The sequence below is a fragment of the Rattus norvegicus genome, chromosome 1 (assembly GCF_021556685.1).
Source record: "Rattus norvegicus strain SHRSP/BbbUtx chromosome 1, alternate assembly SHRSP_T2T, whole genome shotgun sequence".
In the NCBI taxonomy this organism is placed as follows: domain Eukaryota; kingdom Metazoa; phylum Chordata; class Mammalia; order Rodentia; family Muridae; genus Rattus; species Rattus norvegicus.
In genome coordinates this window covers 96,551,691-96,569,905 of record NC_141534.1, presented here as the reverse complement: position 1 = coordinate 96,569,905, position 18,215 = coordinate 96,551,691, and the positions used below count along the sequence as shown (strand labels likewise).

Genomic DNA, 18,215 nt, shown 5'->3' with positions numbered 1-18,215 from the left:
GTGCCGAAGGGGTTGTTTCTGGTTCTTCCAGTTGCAGAGCTCTGTAGGGACACACAGGTATTGATTTTCAGGAACCCATCACAGGGGAGCAAGGATGGAGGGAGGGGCTGTCTCGGAATCAGGATGAGAGGAGGAGTTGGAAGGGTCATATGGGATGCCCTGCTGAGCGTGGGAAGGGGGACAGACTGTGGGAGGTTGGGGGAAGCTAGGTGGCAGGGTAGAGATGAAGCGAATGGAGAGGCAGAGTGGGAAGGGGTTGAACCAGGCAGAGGGGCTGAGTGAGGCTGGGGTAGTAAAGGTGGAAACTGAGGCGAGGAGGGGGTTGGCAAAGATGGTGACATGGAGGGAAGAGGGATTCCTCCTCCTGTGAGTCCTGCAAAACAGGTTTCAGAGGAGGCTCCTGACTGCTCCAGGTCCTCAGAAGGGTCACCTGCCGACAATCAGGGCTTGGCCACCTTGCCCTCTTCGGACCATACAAACCTTCATCCAGACGGGGCAAGTTGGAATTGGCTTCAGTCGAAGGCAACATGAATCCAGTCTGATATGGGTGGCTGGGCTTATTGAGGGTGACATTTATCATCACCCAAGTCCAAGATGAACCAATTAATACAGGAGATGGAGACAGTAAAAATGAAACTAAAGGCAAACTGTACAAAACCAAGACAAGCAAGACACAAACTAGACCAAGAACCTTAAGTGGGCAGTGTGACATCTCACTTTTTGCCCTGGATGGGAGAGTATTGGATCTCATCCTACATCTCCTCATCCTCAGGATCCAAACAGAACCAGGTTTCACAGTATTATGATGTAGGGGAGTCCTCCATAGACACTTGCGCCTTTTCTCAGCATGCCAGTTCAAGTTCACTCTGAGAGTCTGTGAAGCTGAGAGCAAGCTTCGGAGCCTTGGAATAGCTCAATGTGTGCACCTCCTGGGGCGACCCTTCTTCCCCAGAGTCCTGGAGTGGAGGTCCGGCTTTAGAATGTGGGTGGGAGGTCTGATCTCCATGGAGCCTCTGTGTTACAGCTCTGAAGGGATTAGTGGGTATCTAAAACCCAGATGTGAGCTGGGACTTTTTAACCCTACAGGCTCCAGAAACTGTTAATCCCACTGCAATTTTTGAGCCAGATTTAAAGCAAGCTTTATTTTATTCAGTGCACCAGCCAGCCAGCCAGTGACTGCCTCCTAAGTCAGAATGGAGAGAACAGCACTGAGGCCATTTATCGGGCTCACTTTCTTTCTTTCTTTCTTTCTTTCTTTCTTTCTTTCTTTCTTTCTTTCTTTCTTTCTTTCTTTCTTCCTTCCTTTCCTTTCTCTCTCTCTCTCTCTCTCTCTCTCTCTCTCTCTCTCTCTCTCTCTCTTTCTTTCTTTTTAATTTTTATTTATTTATTTATCTACATCCCTCCGGGTCCTCCCTCCTAAAGTCCTTCACCCCCTCTCCCTCCCCATCTCCTCTGGAAAACAATTCAAAGTTATGAGTTGGGGCAGGGCAGGCTTCAGAAGATAGAAATTTAAAACAATAACCCAGGGCTGGAGAGATGGCTCAGTGGTTAAGAGCACCCGACTGCTCTTCCAGAGGTCATGAGTTCAATTCCCAGCAACCACATGGTGGCTCACAACCATCTGTAAAGAGATCCGATGCCCTCTTCTGGTGTGTCTGAAGACAGCTACAGTGTACTTACATATAATAAATAAATAAATCTTTAAAAAAAAAACAATAACCCAGCTTCTACAGTAAATGGAAAACTTTTTTAAACAATGTAACCATTTAACAATGTAACTGCCTTCAAAAATGGAGTCAAGCAGTTTCTCAACAAGAGGATTGCTTCGAGTTTGAGACCAGCTTGGGTATAGAGTAAAACCTTGTCTTAACAAATTAACTAGGCCTCCTTGCTCACAAAAGTCCCTCCTTGGAAAAGGATCAGTATTTTCCCCACTTTTTCTCTTTCCCTTTCTTTCGGACATTCGCCAACAGCTGGGCTCTGCTCTCCTCCAGGCTCTGAGTCTCTTTGCTCTTTTCCTCAATTGTGTCCACCCCACTCCTCCCGTTGTGTGACAGCTTAAAAACAGCATGGCTTTGCTCTTGGTGAGGTCTGGAGCCCAACCACTCCACTAAATGGCCATGCTAGTGACATTGTCCTAAACAGGATGTTGCTGGGATCAGCGGAATGCTTGGCACTAAATGTCCCTAATGCTGGGACTCTAATACAGTTCCTCATGTTGTGATGACCGCCAACCATAACATTGTTTCGTTACTACTTCATAACTCTAATTTTGCTACTGCTATGCTATGCGTTGTAATGTAACTCTATGATATACAGGATATCGGACAAGATCCCCAGAGGGGTCGACACCCGCTGACTAAGAACCACTGCTTTAGCTCCTGGCAACTGTTGTTCAACTTCCTGCTTAAAGAATTTGGTTACTGTGGATGTTGCCAAAATGGGTTACAGGTTTGCTTTTTTTTCTGAATGACGTGATCGATTTAGCATAGTGTCAGGGTTCTGTTTGTCTTAGCACAGCCTAGACTCCTAGGCATGTCTCTGCCTGACTCTCCCTAATGATGGCATTACAGGTGCGCGCCACTGTGCTTGGTGCTGGGGTTCAGGGATTCCCTCACAGAGCACCCGAACACTGATCTGAGTTAGATAGGGATAGTTTATCGAACGCCCCCACACCCAAGACTGATTCATCGGGGATGCAGCTCAGACTCAGGAGCTGGAAGCTTCAATGCTGGTTTGCGCTCAGGGTTTTTTTTTTGTTGTTGTTGTTTTTGTTTTTGTTTTTCTTTTGTTTTGTTTTTATAGGAAAACCAAGTGCAGTAGGCAGGGGGTCGGGGGGCTGTATTACATTTTGGTAAGTATTATCAGCTGAACTTTAAGCTGATTGGTCCTGGGTGAGCTAAGAGGGGTGGTTGTTAGGGGTTTCCCAGAGCATTGAGAGAACAGAGAGACTGAGTTTTACAAGCATAGCCTTAGACCTTTTAGAATTTTTCAGTGTTAGCTATGAATGATTATGTTGGGGAATCGGAGTCTGAGAAGCTGAACTTAATTTCACTTTTTGAACAAAATGGAGACTGGATACAAAATGGCTACAGTTACGTTAAAGGGAGCAGGCCTCAAGGGTTGAATTGGTTCTACTTGAAAACATATTTAATTCTCTCTCTCTCTCTCTCTCTCTCTCTCTCTCTCTCTCTCTCTGTGTGTGTGTGTGTGTGTGTATGTGCGCGCCTGAGTGTGTATGTACAAGTACCAACCATTTATGCGCCTTTCTGAGTTCACCAGAAGAGGTATTTGATCCTTTGGAACAGGTTGCAGGGGTTTTGGGGGGTCCCAGTTGGGCTTTAATAATAAAGACACTGAGATGTCTGTACAGTAAAAGTCTGTTAGCCTTTTTGGTGGGGGCAGTGTCCTCAGCTAACCATCCAGACTTGACCTGATGCCCTTGCAACATAGTGACTCATTGCTCTGCCTCCCTGCCACCCCCACAGGAACAGGTGTCATCATCAGCTGTGAGCTGGGGACCAAACCTGGATCCTCTAGGAGAGCAGTAAGTGCTCTTAACTCTCTGGAAGAGTTCTTGGTTTTACTATTTCTCATGGGGGCCTTTCCTGAACTGAGGCTCTTTCCTCTGTGGTGACTCAAACGTGTGTCAAATTAACACAATGACAGGAAGTACAAAGGATTTCTTCAGTCCACCTACGGGGCCTAAATGAATGTGAATGTGGGTTTGACAGGTGGGATGTAGTTCAGCTGGGAGAATACATACTTAGCATGCACAAAGCTCTGGGTTCAATTCCCAGTACATCAACTAGGCATACTGGTGCATGCCTGAAATCCCAGAACTTGGGAGGTAGAGGCAAGAAGATCAAAGATTAGAAATTCAGGAGCTGGAGAGATGGCTCAGTGGTTAAGAGCACTGACTGCTCTTCCAGAGATCCTGAGTTCAATTCCCAGCAACCACATGGTGGCTCGAAACCATCTGTAATAAGATCTGATGCCCTCTTCTTTAACTTTTTTTTTTTATTCATTTATTATATATAAGTACACTGTCGCTGTCTTCAGATACACCAGAAGAGGTCATCAGATCTCTTTACAGATGGTTGTGAGCCACCATGTGGTTGCTGGGAATTGAACTCATGACCTCTGGAAGAGCAGTCGGTGCTCTTAACCGCTGAGCCATCTCTCCAGCCCCTGATGCCCTCTTCTGGTATGTACTTACACCAGACTGTGTACTTACATAAAACAAATCTTTAAAAAAAAAAAAAATCCTGTCCCCTGTACCTTTTCCTGAATGTGAGCCAACATTTGGGAGACAGAGGCAGACAGATCTGTCAGACAGAGCTGTGAGTTCAAGGCCACCCTGGTCTACACGAGGAGTTTCAAGTCAGCTAGGACTACACGGTGAGATCCTGTCTCAAACAACCATCACAGTCCATCCACAATTAAAAACATAAAATTGTGCAGAAGAGCCCAGTCATTACTCACTTCCCAAAGCAGTTCCAGCTTCCAGCCTCCCCTCGAATGGCCATCAGTCTTTCTCCTAAGATTTGAGTCCTCACAAGTCAGATACTCAATCTTACTATTTATAAAGCGGGAAGGGGGCTTTCTCAGTCATTCTAGATCAGTTTCTTTGGATTTTTTTCTTCAATCCTAAGGAAAAATACTCCTGGAAGTTACTATCTGCAGAACGGATGAAGCATGAAGTTGGTTTCAGATCACGCCATGCTACGTGAAAAGCTAGGGGTCTGACACAGTTGAATGTCTTAGCCCTTTTCATGAGTTACCCTACACCTGAGGCCTATGACCAGGTGTTAAGTCTGGCATAAAGGCTGACACTTGTAATCCAAACACCAAGGCAGGAGGATGGTTGTGAATTCAAAGCTAGCCTTGTCTATTTAATTCCAGGGTGTCAAGGTTACAAAGTAAGATTTTGAGGGAAGAGAGATAAGGGAGACAGGCATGTAACGGTCAAATTCTAGCTTTATTCCAGAGTCAAACTGGACAATGAAAGTTGATGTGACATTCCATGAGTTTTCAGTTTTCACGATCCAGTTAGTCATGGTAAGACAACACTACCTCCACACCTAAGGACAGAATCCCCAATCTTTGGGCACGGTCTAGCGCACTGAGGAATCCAGGCCCCATGCAAAAGGACCAAACCGACGACAGCACAAGAAAAACAAAAAGATCAGGACAGGACTTTTCCAAACTTTATTAGTCTGAGTCCAATCAATGGGCAGAAACTACCCAGCGACATTTATTTTACTTAACAATGATTCCAAAGCCCAAGAATATTGATGTGAAAGAGAAGCTGTAATTCTGTTACTTGAAGACCCTTGTGATGCTATACACATCTTCCTAGGTGTGTATGCTCATAGGAAACCCGATACAGAGAGTTAATAATATACAAGGCTTCAGATATCCACGAGGGGCCTTGGGATGCACACACGCATGACGGGAATGTTGTAGTAATGTGGATCTCAGTACATCTCATCCACACCTAAGCCAGACAAGCAAGAGAACAAGGAATACATGTTGCTACAATGTAGAACCAACTATCGATTTGTTCCGTTTATTTGGAACCTCTCTACTTGGAAAGTAGGTGTTTAACTAGAAAGCTGAAGTAGCATTTAAATTACCCTGCTTTGTGACAACTTCCTTTCCACGGAACTCCACTGTCACTGTAACAGCAGCCACCACACATGCCCTCCGGATTCTAGTTTTAGAGAAGTTTCCCATAACCGATGCTTAGTACCAGAGTAGATAAGAAGTGAGTTTTATTCAAATTTAATGCAGGAATCACAACATAGTTACCGCTTCAATTTCTTCACACTGATGAATTCTTTTGCTGTTAACACACAGATTCACCTGTTGGGCTTGGCTGCTAGAGCATTCTACCGAATGACGGTTACATTTTCTTCATCTACTTTGCAAACAACGAACACCTGCGCCCGCACCCATTTTCCGCTGTAATTTATGCTGTGATGAACTGATGCGTGACTCCCCACATAAGCATGTCGGCTCCTTGAGAATACATAGAAATGCTCGAGAGGAACAGTTGAGGATTCCAGAATCTGTATTTGGCTTCCTACTTCAAGGTCTTGGAAAAATCAGGAAATTCTTATACAAAGCTTTACGTTCTGCAGGGACGCCATAGTTCCTAAGAAATACTTAATCAGTGATGACATCAGAGGCCTAGTCTTTTCCCACGAAAAGAGTTAATTATCCTGAGATTATTTTTTTCAGTCATCCACGATTTTCCCATTGACCTGGAACACTGCCACAATCTTACCGATCCTCTGTGAACTCATTCATGATTCTAGATTCAGTATCCTGTTCTGACCTCAAGTTTGGACAACTTTACCAACAAAGACCTTGAGTTGGCATGGCAATGTCTGAACTGCAGCACTGGGAGGCGGAGTATGTGGATCAGAAGAAACATGAGGCCAACTTGGGCTACATAGTGAGTTTAAGGTCACCCTGGGCTATGTACATAGGGGGATCTGCCCCAAAACGCCTTCTCTGAAAAAACGCATTTTACAAATTATCTATATACCAAAGTGTATATCAAAAATATTTTTTGCCTCTTCATTTCAAACCTTTATATTGCTCATTTTATCTTGATACAGTTGATAAGCTCTACAAGACAACCCTACCTGGAATCACTGGACTCCTAAAATTAGAATTTAATAATGTTTCTTGTAAGAGCCTGGGAAGTATATATAATGCTATGATCTATCCTATTAAATACCTTTGTATTTTAAGGTGTGAGTCACTACAGAAGCATTTCCTACATTTGTGTAACATTAGTGTAAGACAAACCCTTTGATACATTGCTAACCACACACTCTGCTCAAGTGCTAGTACACCTAAGGCATTCAAAGAGTTTTAGTGAATATGGATTCTCTGGTGTCTGATGTGATGGGACTTCTGGCTGAAGGCCTTCCCACACTCACTGCACTGATAAGGCTTCTCGCCAGTGTGGATTCTCATGTGTAAAGCAAGAGTGGAGAACTGAGAAAAAGCCTTCCCACACTCATTGCAGCCATACGGTTTCTCACCCGTGTGGCTCCTCATATGCACGGTTAGAGACGAACTCTGACAGAAGGCTTTCCCACAGACTTTACACTCATAGGGCTTATCGCCTGTGTGAATTCTCACATGCACAATAAGCGACGTGATTCGAGAAAAGGCCTTTCCGCACTTATTGCACTCATATGGCTTCTCGCCCGTGTGAATGTTGTGATGTTTGATGAGGTACTGCTTCTGCCTGAAAATTGTTCCACACTCGTTACATTTATAGGGTTTCTCTCCAATATGAATTTTCTCATGCTCAGTCAGGTTTGATTTGCCGCTGAAGGCTTTCCCACATTCCTTACATGTGTACGGTTTCTCTCCAGTATGGCTCCTCTGGTGTCTGATGAGGCTTGATTTCTGAATGAAGGCCTTCCCACACCCTTTACATTCATAAGGCTTCTCTCCGGTATGGATTCTCTGGTGTATAATGAGGTTTTCTTTCTGGCTAAAAGCCTTACCACACTCATTACACTTAAAAGGCTTCTTCCCACTGTGGACGTTCTGGTGTTTAATGAGGTACTGCTTCTGGCTGAAGGCTCTACCACACTGATTACATTCAAATGGTTTCTCTCCGGTATGAATTTTCTCATGTTCTTTGAGATATGATTTGCCATTAAAGGCTTTCCCACACTCCTTACACGCATATGGTTTATTCCCGGCGTTTCTCTGATTTCTGACGATGGTTGTCATGGGGACGGGAGTTTTCTTAGACTCACTGGGTCTCTCTTCAGCATGTTGTTTCTGGTGAGAAAGGAAGTTTCCTCTCTGGCTGAAGGTTCTCCCACAGTTACCACACTTATATGATTCCCTCCGTGAGCGACTTCTCAGATGTCGAGTAAGTGAAGAGGCTTTCGAGAACTCTTCACCACATCCGGTACACTCGGGTGACTTCTCCCCACCGTGCGTTTTCTTATGTTCCACAAAGTGTTGTTCTAGGCTAAAGGTTTTCCTACATTCATCACATTCATAAACTTTCTCTCCAGGATCAGGTTCATCATGCAGAAGCTCTGACTCGGGCTGAAGGCTTTCCAACATTCTGTTTCGCACAAGGATTCTCGCCTAGCATCTACTGAAGTTGGATGAACGCTTTGCCACATTCACTGAATACGTACAATTTCTTTTCAATATTAATTCGTAAGTGTCCAGTCAAGCCAGATATATGAGAGATTTTTATGTGAGTGACCGGAGATGTGGTTACAAGGGACTGAAATACAGAACTGTCTTTGTGTTAATGGTTCTTCCTTACAGTTCTCTCATGTTCAGAAATGAGGAATGTGGGGAAATCACAGTTCACTTTCTTTTCATCTGGATCCTATATATAGGAGGGACTCTTGCAGAACCAATGTCTGTGCCCACAGGAAATACTTTGTTTCTAGGTTTTCTGAATTTGTCGTTAGTCTATCTCTATACAGAAAGATGAGACTTAACTCATGAGTCTTTCATCCTGTGTCCTTATCTGTGTATAAACTCCAGAGGCTGCGTCTAAAAGAGAACAAGAAGTCATTAAAGAGAATTCGCAAGGGTGGAAATGTTGGTGTCTGGACTGTAGAAGGCATCCAATAAGCTAGTGTGGATCATTAGCATCCTTAATGACCTGTGCATTCTCCCAGAAAATGCTAATAAAATGCAGTGATGTGCTATTAGAGAAAGAGTGTTTAAGCCACAGAGGGTAGGTCACACTTATAATCCCAGAACTTGAGACACTGAGGCAGGGGACTTACATGAATGAGCTAGACAGTGAATCACAGGCTACCCTGGCTACAGAGGAGACTCTGCCTTACAAACAAGATAAAATAAAACAGAAGACAAAAACAACTAACGACGGAAGCCTAGTCTTTTGCTAAGAAAGGAAGCTCAAACACTGCAACATTCCCAGGTGTGTGCAGCTTTGCTTTTAACCGTAGCTTGCACGCACCGTCAGTAAGTACAATACGAGACAACAGAACACTAGGCAACCACCAGGATAGACCCTCGAGATTGGGAGCGCCTAGGATGAAAGGGAGAAAGAAAAACACAATATTTTTCTTCAAATACATTTATCTGTTTTCTCGAAATCCCATTAGAATGGTAATAAAAGGACTAAGGAGTGGGTAGGAAAAATACTTATGAAAGCTAAACACCGGTGGATAAAACAAATTTAAGAAACTGAAGGCACAGACGACTTGACCAAGACACTACAAATAAGGGTGCCAGGTAGAGGTAAAGTTAATTTGTGATAGATCTTAACAAAAAGTATGCAGTCAGATATAGTGGCTCATGTCTGTGGTGTTAACACTTGGAAGACAAAGGCAGAAGGATTGCCAACAAGTTCGAAAGCCAGCCTGAGTCCAATGTTAGCCTGAGATAACTTCCAGATAGCCTAGGCTATAGACTCAGACCTCCTGCCAAAAAAAATCATTACCTAGAGTTCTATGATTTGGGAAGAGTAGATGTTTATAAATTGAATGTAAATTAACAGCTGATACCCCCAAACTCTTTCTTGTTTATGCAAGTTTTTAAAAGACATAATGTTGATTTGTGTGTGTGTGTGTGTGTGTGTGTGTGTGTGTGTGTGTGTGTGTGTGTGTGTGTACATGAGTGCAGGTACCTTCAGAGATCAGAGGCATCAGATCATCAGACCCCTGGAGGTTTACAGGCTTTGTGAGCCTCCCAAAAAGGATGTTGAGCCCTGAACTCAAATTCCACGAAAGAGCAGTACACGCTCTTACCAGCTGAGATATGTTTTTGTGAGGGTTTCAGGTAAGCCAGGATGGCCTTGAGATTATCATGTAACTGTGGATGACTCATGATGAATGACACTACTTCTGTCTCCACAGGCACGGTGCTGCGGATCAAAGGCGGGACTTGGGAGTGCATGGGAAGCCAACAATCCACAAAGGGAGCTACATCCCCACTCCCATGATGCAGCTCTTGCCATTGGAAAGTAATTATGAAGATAAAGCACTCTTTGGAGAATGAGGGAGGGAGACTAAGGCGTCCTGTAACTGTCTGGGTAAGAACGGCCCTCAGAAGCTCACAGATTGGAATGCTTAGTCGTGAGGGAGCGGCACTATTTGAGAAGGACTAGGAGGTGTGGCCTTGTCCCTGGAAGCATCTCACTGAAGCCGACACCAGGCCAGTTGCTCTCTGCCTGCGGACCAGGATGAGGCTGTCAGCCGCTGCTCCAGCATCATGAGTATCCTCATGCTTCTACCATGCCCCTGCCACGAGAAGAATGAACCAACTTCCTGAGACTATAAGCAGGCCCACAATTAAGTTCCTTCATCTATAAGAGTTGCCTTGGTCACGATGCCACATCATGGCGATAGAACAAGAACTAAGACAAACCCCTTCCACTGAATAACAAATAGTACAGCTAATAGTCTTTAAAAAACAAACAAACAGTGGGTTGGGGATTTAGCTCAGTGGTAGAGCGCTTGCCTAGGAAGCGCAAGGCCCTGGGTTCGGTCCCCAGCTCAGAAAAAAAAAAAGAACCAAAAAAAAAAAAATAATAATAATAATAAATAAATAAAGCACATTACTGCAACATTTTAGCAAAACTAAAAAGGAAGGAAAACATGAAGGCAAATACTCATCTTGGGATATGGGCCAAGCTTGTGCTCAGGCACAGTTTGTGTGTGGAGGTCAGAGGACAACTTGTGGGAGTCTCTTCTCTCCTGCCACCTAGGTTTCAGAGATCAAACCCAAGCCATTGAGCTCCGTGACAAATGCCTTTACCCACTGAGCCACCTCACTGGCCTGAGAGGTGCATATGTCAGGCGCATACATACAAATAAAAGAAGAAAATCTTTTTTTTTTTTTTTTAAATGCAGTGATATGAGTTGTTCCAGAAGCACAGGCAGTATGGTTGCTGGGGATAACATTTCTCCTTCTTTCACATTACTAAGTTGATAATATCTAAAGTAGAGCAATCAAAAATAGGCAAATAGGGTGGTGCCGGTGCACACCTTTGATCGAAGGGCTCAAGAGGCAGAGGTGGGCAGATCTCAATGAGTTCGAGGCCACCCTGGTCTATAAAGAGAGTTCCAGGGAAGCCAAGGCTACATAGAGAAACCTTGTCTCAGAAAAAACAAAACAAAACAAAACAAAAAACGGCAAAATGGTTTTAATAAACACTGGTGGTTTGAAGTGGCCAAGTGTGGTGGGGTACATCTTTGATCTCAGTATTCAAGAGGCAGAAAGGTAGGTGCCTCTCTGTGACTTAGAAGCCAGCCTGGTCTACACAGTGAGTTCCGGGACAGCCAAGTCTCAAAGCGAAACTCTGTCTCAACAATAAAAAAGTAATACATGGTTGCCAATGTAGAGTAAGTCAGGGTAAGAAAAGACTAAGCAGCTAGGTGAGGTAGAGAACGGGGTTAATCTGAGCAAAGATACTAAAGGGTGAGTTCCAGGACAGTCAGGAAACTGTTTTGAAAAACAAAATACACACACACAGAAAGAAAGAAAGAAAGAAAGAAAGAAAGAAAGAAAGAAAGAAAGAAAGAAAGAAAGAAAGAAAGAAAGAGAGAGAGAGAGAGAGAGAGAGAGAGAGAAAGAAAGAAGCAAGAATAGAAGAATAGTTGGGTATAGAATCTATAGAATCTACAGTCACCCTTGGGTATCGCTGATCCTCTCCTAGAGACTTCTATACACATCGCATTTACAGGCAATCTGTGCACATCTCCTTATCTAGCTCAAAGGTTCAATCATCTTTAGGTTACACAGAATACCCAGAGGCAATCCTGGGCAAACAGCTGCCGTATGGTATTGGTCAGAGAGTTATAACAAGGGAAGAAAACTCTACGTTCAGTAGAGATGGAATGAGTTTTTGTTTATTTTACGCGTTTGTGTATTTGCACACAAGTGTGGAGGCCTATGGGGACTAGGGTCCTGGATCCCCTGGGAACTAGATACAGTATCAAGCATTAAGATTAAGTCAGCACAGGGGTTGGGGATTTAGCTCAGTGGTAGAGCCCTGGGTTCGGTCCCCAGCTCCGAAAAAAAAAGAAAAGAAAAAAAAAAAAAAGATTAAGTCAGCAAATGAAGCACAGGGGCTAGCACCCAGGAAAGAAGTTAGAAGGGCAACCAATCCTGCAGAAGGTGAGGAAAAGAAAGCAGAAAGTCAGGAGAACTGTCTGGAAATTTCTTTGAACTATCTAAAGGATTTTCAGCAATTATCTCTCCAAATGGGGACAAGCTGATCCAAAATCATCATCATCATCATCATCATCATCATCATCATCATCATCATCATCATCATCACCACCACCACCACCACCACCACCACCTCCACCTCCACCTCCAAACCCCTCAGAGGTTATAAGCTCTCAATGTAGCTATAAGGACATAAAGGTTTCACTCACCCGCAGACCGATGTTCTTCTCAGACACCCAGGGTTTTTGTTTGAACCGCAGACTTTTAACTTGTAACCAGTAAAGCGACTCAGGACTCAGATGCTATCTCGGCAAATCAAAGCAGCAGCTGCAAGTCAGACTGAAGTCTCAGCACTCAAGAGAGGTTTGGAAGGTAGAGAAACTTCCGGTCCTGGAGGTACACAGGAAGCTGCTCTGTGAAGACAACAGACGGGAGCCTCAGTTCGCGCATGCGCACAAAGCAGAGGGACCAAGTATTTGTACTTGGCATTCAGGCTAAACCCGTCGTTCTACTTAAAATCAAAATGTTCTTCAGATGTGGGTAACAGATGGTGTTATATTTTCATAATTGAAGTTATACAGAGAAACTATGACGCCGACATTTTCAGAGTTTGCCCAAATTGGCCATCTGAACATGATTTCTGATCAGGGTGGCCTTGCTCCCCAACTGAAGTCAAACGGCTGGCCGTCACTTCACTGCCTAGCATAGGTTTGGTTTTTGGTTTTTGGTTTTTGGTTCTGTTTTCTGAGGCAGTCTCTCTGGGTGGCCTGGCTGTCCTGGAACTCATTCTGTAAACCAGGCTGGCCCGAACTCAGAAACCTACCTTCCTCTACCTCCGGAGTCTTGTGATTGAAGACGCGTGCCACCATCACCCAGCCTCAAGAACATTTTAAGTCAGGTGCGGTAGTCAGGTAGTTTCTATTCCTAGCAACTTGGGACGCTGAGGTAGGAGGACTCAGGACCTCTGGAAGATCAGTCAGTGCTCTTAACCGCTGAGCCATCTCTCCAACCCAGTAATTCTTTTTAAAAGGGGGGGGGGCTAGAATTATGGATGGCCAGCTAAGAGCGATCTTTCAGAGGACCCAGGCTCAGTCCCCAGCACCCACAGGGAAGCTAGCAATAATCTTTAACTCCAGTTCCAGAGGATCCAAAGTCCTCTTCTGATCTCTGTGGGCGTTGTGTGTGTGTGGTGCATAGACATACATGCAGGCAAAACATCCATACATATAAAATGAAGATTAATAAAATCTCAAGAAAAAAAGGGAGAGGATGCTGCAGAGACCTTCTTCTGCAGAGATGGCTCGGTAGTGAAGGCCACTCACTGCTCTCACTGCCCCTTGCCAGGGACCCAGGCATGGTCCCCAGTACAAATATCCTGGCTCACAACCATCTGTAACTCCAAACACAGGGGATTCGACATCTGATTCTGACATCCGCAAGACACCAAACATGCATGTAGGTATATGCATGGCAAGCATATATGTATATGTATGTACTAGCAGGCAAAATACTCAGACACACACAGACACACAGACACAGACACAGACACAGACACAGACACACACACACAGACACACACACACAGACACACACACACACACACACACACACACACACACACACACACACACACACACAAAGAAAACACATCCAAGGGCTTTGTAATCAAAAGGTTAGGGATTCAATCCCAACAAGGCCAAAAGCAAAAAAACAAAACAAAACAAAACAAAACGAACTATGTATTTTCTTTTAAAAGACATCAACCATGAATAAATTATTTGGCTAATACTAACAGCTCAGCTCTTAAAACCTTTAGAGGCCTAATATTTTACCTAGGTTTGGTTACTGTTGGGAGAAATTAAATGGAATTTAGGGTCCTGTCAGTATATGCACATCCTGAGTTTAGTGAACATATATCTATTCTCCATATGGCAAACTCTACTTGTAGTGGGGTGTGTAGACATACTGTTTTTGTGCACAGTGTAAAGTTTACCCTTGTGTTATCCAAATGCTGATTTCTCTGCCCTCACATCTTGCTTCAATCCGGAGATGGCCTTATAATGCTTCTACCAAGGATCTCCTGTCTCAAGTTTGTATAAACAGTTCTTACCATTTATTCTCTGCCTTGTCAGTAAATGCTGACTACCCAATGCTGGGCAGCATAGAGATGAGGGTGGGATATCCACTAGTGAGAGGGAGGAGAAGAGAGAGATGTGCCGGGAGGGTGGAGAAATTGGAGCCATGAAGGGGTCTGAAGGGTCAGATCAATAATCATAAGCAAGTACCAAGGGACAGGGCTGGGAGGTGGCCGGATTAGCACATAAAGAGAGGTCATTTAACTGCTCAGCTATTGAGGTACGGTTTTAAATACATCTTGATTTCTCTGCATAGTTACTGGGGGACTAGTGTTAGGTAAAGAACTACAGCTGCCAGATTAATCCACAGTTTACATTTATATTAAGAATAATTCATTTTCAGGGTATGGCGACGAAAGGGGAAGGCTTACTCTCTTACTTGGAGATGTACAAGGTATAGCCGTGCTGTGCTGGTCTGTGCTGTGAATCACTGAGCAGGTAATACACAAGGGAAAGGGATGGAGGCCACCTTCAAGAAGGAGCTAGCAGTAATCATTATGACACCTATGGACGTAATAAGTTCGTTGCTCTTAGCTGGGTATGGTGGCTCACACTCTGAGTTCAAGGCCAGCCTGGTCTACGTATTGAGTTTCAAGACAGCCAGGGTAACCTAGAGAAGCAGCAGGAGATGGACGTACACAGAGGTGAACTCCCACAGTCCTAGGCACATTGATATCAGGGACTGAAAACAGATGCCTGCTAGTAATGACACAGTCCTAGGCACATTGATATCAGGGACTGAAAACAGATGCCTGCTAGTAATGACACAGTCCTAGGCACATTGGTATCAGGGACTGAAAACAGATGCCTGCTAGTAATGACACCTGCTAGTCTTGCCTCTGGGTCCCAGGATCTGTATAATACATCACACACATTGGCATACAGCTTCTTAGAGGAGAGGGCAGTGGGTCCCTGAAGCTCATGAACCAGCCAGCCAGGCCAAGTCAGTGGGTTCCACATTCAGTGAGAGAGCCTGTCCCAAACAGTAGAGAGGCATGGAGGAAGACACATGACATCACCCTCTGCCCTGTATGACTCCCACGTACATACACATGCACACATGTACATCATATACATACACATGCACACATGTACATGTGCACTCACGAGCGCTTATGCACAAACCCCACATGAATATTTACACGTGCACACACACTAAAATGAGTTGTGCCTCCCTTGTTAATTTGAAAGTTTTTTTCTTAGTTTAGCAACATTGTTGACTCTTTACCATCTCATCTTATTGAAAAAAACTTCATTAAGGGGCTGGAGAAATGGCTCAGCACTTGAGAGCATGTTCTGCTTGCTCTTCCAGGAGACTGGATCTTGGTTCCCAGCAGACACACTGAACGGCTCACCAGGAGATCAAAGGCCCTCTTCTGGCTCCCACGGGCATTAATAAACATGCCCACAACCTTACATACACGTAAATAAATAACTCTTTAAAAATAAAATCTTTGGGGCTGGGGATTTAGCTCAGTGGTAGAGCGCTTACCTAGGAAGCGCAAGGCCCTGGGTTCGGTCCCCAGCTCCGAAAAAAAAGAACCAAAAAAAAAAAAAAATAAAAAAATAAAATAAAATCTTTGAGCTGGAGAGATGGCTCAGAGGTTGAGATCATTGACTGCTCTTCCAGAGGTCCTGAGTTCAAGTCCCAGCAACCACATGGTGGCTCACAACCATCTATAATCAGATCTAGCGCCCTCTTCTGGCCTGCAGGCAGAAAGCTGTATGATGTATACATAATAAACAAATAAATATTAAAAAAATAAAATCTTTAATGGCAAAAAATAAGAAAAGAAAAATATGTTTTAAAAAGAAGTGTGGGGGTTGGGGATTTAGCTCAGTGGTAGAGCAGTTCGGTCCTCAGCTGGGTGGGGGGAGTGTGATGGGGGCTGGAGAGACAGCTCAGTGGTTAAGAGCACTGACTGCTCTTCCAGAGGTCCTGAGTTCAATTCCCAGCAACCACATGGTGGCTCACAACTATCTGTAATGAGATCTGATGCCCTCTTCTAGTGTGTCTGAAGACAGCTACAGTGTACTCACATAAATAACATAAATCTTTAAAAAAAAAAAAAAAAAAAGGAGAGTGACAAGCTAGGCATGGCGGTTGGTGCACAACTCTAATCCCAGAGCTCAGGAAGCAGAGGCAAGTGGAACATCCTAGTCTGGGGGCAGCCTAATCTACAGAGCTAATTCCAAAACAGGGCCGCACGGAGAAACCCTGACTCAAAATAAATAACTATATAAAGATGGTGGTGCGCCAGCCATGATAGTGCATACCTTTAATCCCAGCACCTGGGAAGCAGAGGCCAGCCTAGTCAGCAGCATGAGTTCCAGGACAAGCAGACCATTTTGTTGTAATGTTTTAAAGAATGACAAAAAATACTGAGAAGAAAATCTGTATGATAACAAAAGCTATTTGGTATGGGATCAATCTGGACAAATCAGGAATCTTAATTTGGAGCTAAAGGGGTGGCTTAGTGGTTAAGAGCATTGCCTGTTCTTCCAAAGGACTCAAGTTCAACTCCCAGCTCCCACATGCCAGACCACATCATCTATAATTCCAGTTCCAGGGGATCTGACGTCCTCTTTTGGCCTCTGCAGATTCCATGTACACATACATTTGGGCAAACACACACACACACACACACACACACACACACACACACACACACACACACAGTCCTGCCCTTTGACAAATCTGAGTGCTAAATTAAATAGCTTTCTTGACCTCTCTGTGTTAACGGTGGGACAATCGATTACTTTCTTGATTTAATCCCATCTGCAGCAGTGGAAAGTGCCTTCTAAATGCTATTCCGTAAATCTGGGACTACTCAAAAATAGCTCATCTGAAGTTTTTCCAAGTAGTAAGTTAATGCCTATTGATGTGTAGGCGTTCAATAACGAATTATTGGAAATCTTTGATATAAAAAATATTTTCCAAAGGAACGTTAGTTTCATTTTCTACTGTAGTGTAGACTTGTTTTAATTTTAAAAACCACTTTTAAAATTACTCACTCAATTTATCCTTTTCCCTTTCCAGTTTCCAGAAGGGGAAAAAAAAACCACCACGTTTTTATTTTTAAAAATAAATGCAACAAGTATTAGAAAACCACCCCTGTATTTTCACAAACTTGAAACCAGTTTCTCGCTCACAAACCAAAACACACCCTTACACGTATGCTCACCCCACCCGCAAACCCATCCCGGTTTCTGATCTCCCCAGCCCCCATCCAGCCAACTTCTCAGCTCCAATATCACAGTAGACGTTTTTCGTCCCTTCAGGCATCCTCGCCCTGGCAGGTGGGCAAAACCTCCCCTATAGCTCTTTGCCTTTACTCGGTCTGGGAAAATCCTGGTCCTACAGACCCCCAAATCAAACTCACCCAGACAAAGGCGACGACGGCAAGCCACGAAGCCTGCGCCTGCGCACTCCTTCAGTGAGCTAGCACTCCCAGAGGTCTCTGCCCACCAGGGCTCTTAACTAGAGGTTCTTTTTCCATTCTATTAAAAAAAAAAAAAAAAAAGAACTATGAACTACATTTCCCAGAAATCTCAGGTGTTATGGTAATTCTTTACTCCGCATCCCGGCCCAGGGAACTTTTCCCAGTGGATAAGTAGTAAGAGGCCGGGACTCAGATACTACCGCTTTTACTGTGTGTTACCGGAAAGGACCGTGGTGTGCCAAGGTATATAAAGAGTTCAGCTTAAACTCACTGAATAGTCTTTTACTCGCCTCTAGGGCGAGATACTCTGTAAGGAGCAATCCTCCGGAGTTTTACCGGAGACGACGCCATCTTGGCCACCGTGGCGCACTGCTGAACTACATTTCCCAGAAGGCATCTCACTTTCTCAGTGCCTGGGACTGATAGC

The 18,215-nt window shown here is 44.2% G+C and overlaps 1 protein-coding gene across 5 annotated transcripts; it reads right to left on the bottom strand.

Moving 5' to 3' along the window:
- Positions 1-4,962: 4,962 nt before the first annotated feature.
- On the bottom strand, positions 4,963-17,775 carry Zfp260 (zinc finger protein 260). 5 transcript variants are annotated; one of them, XM_087584700.1, is made up of 3 exons: positions 17,729-17,775; positions 12,420-12,623; positions 5,189-10,277 (listed from the first exon to the last, which is right to left on the bottom strand). In XM_087584700.1, exon 3 carries the CDS (start codon positions 8,110-8,112, stop codon positions 6,889-6,891), a length of 1,224 nt encoding a protein of 407 aa, XP_087440826.1. In that variant the 5' UTR covers positions 8,113-10,277; positions 12,420-12,623; positions 17,729-17,775; the 3' UTR covers positions 5,189-6,888.
- Between the last annotated feature and the right edge of the window lie 440 nt (positions 17,776-18,215).

What these genes read in the sequence shown, in the direction of transcription:
- Zfp260 (XM_087584700.1), bottom strand. Translation starts at nt 8,112, where the DNA reads ATGTTGGAAAGCCTTCAGCCCGAGTCAGAGCTTCTGCATGATGAACCT.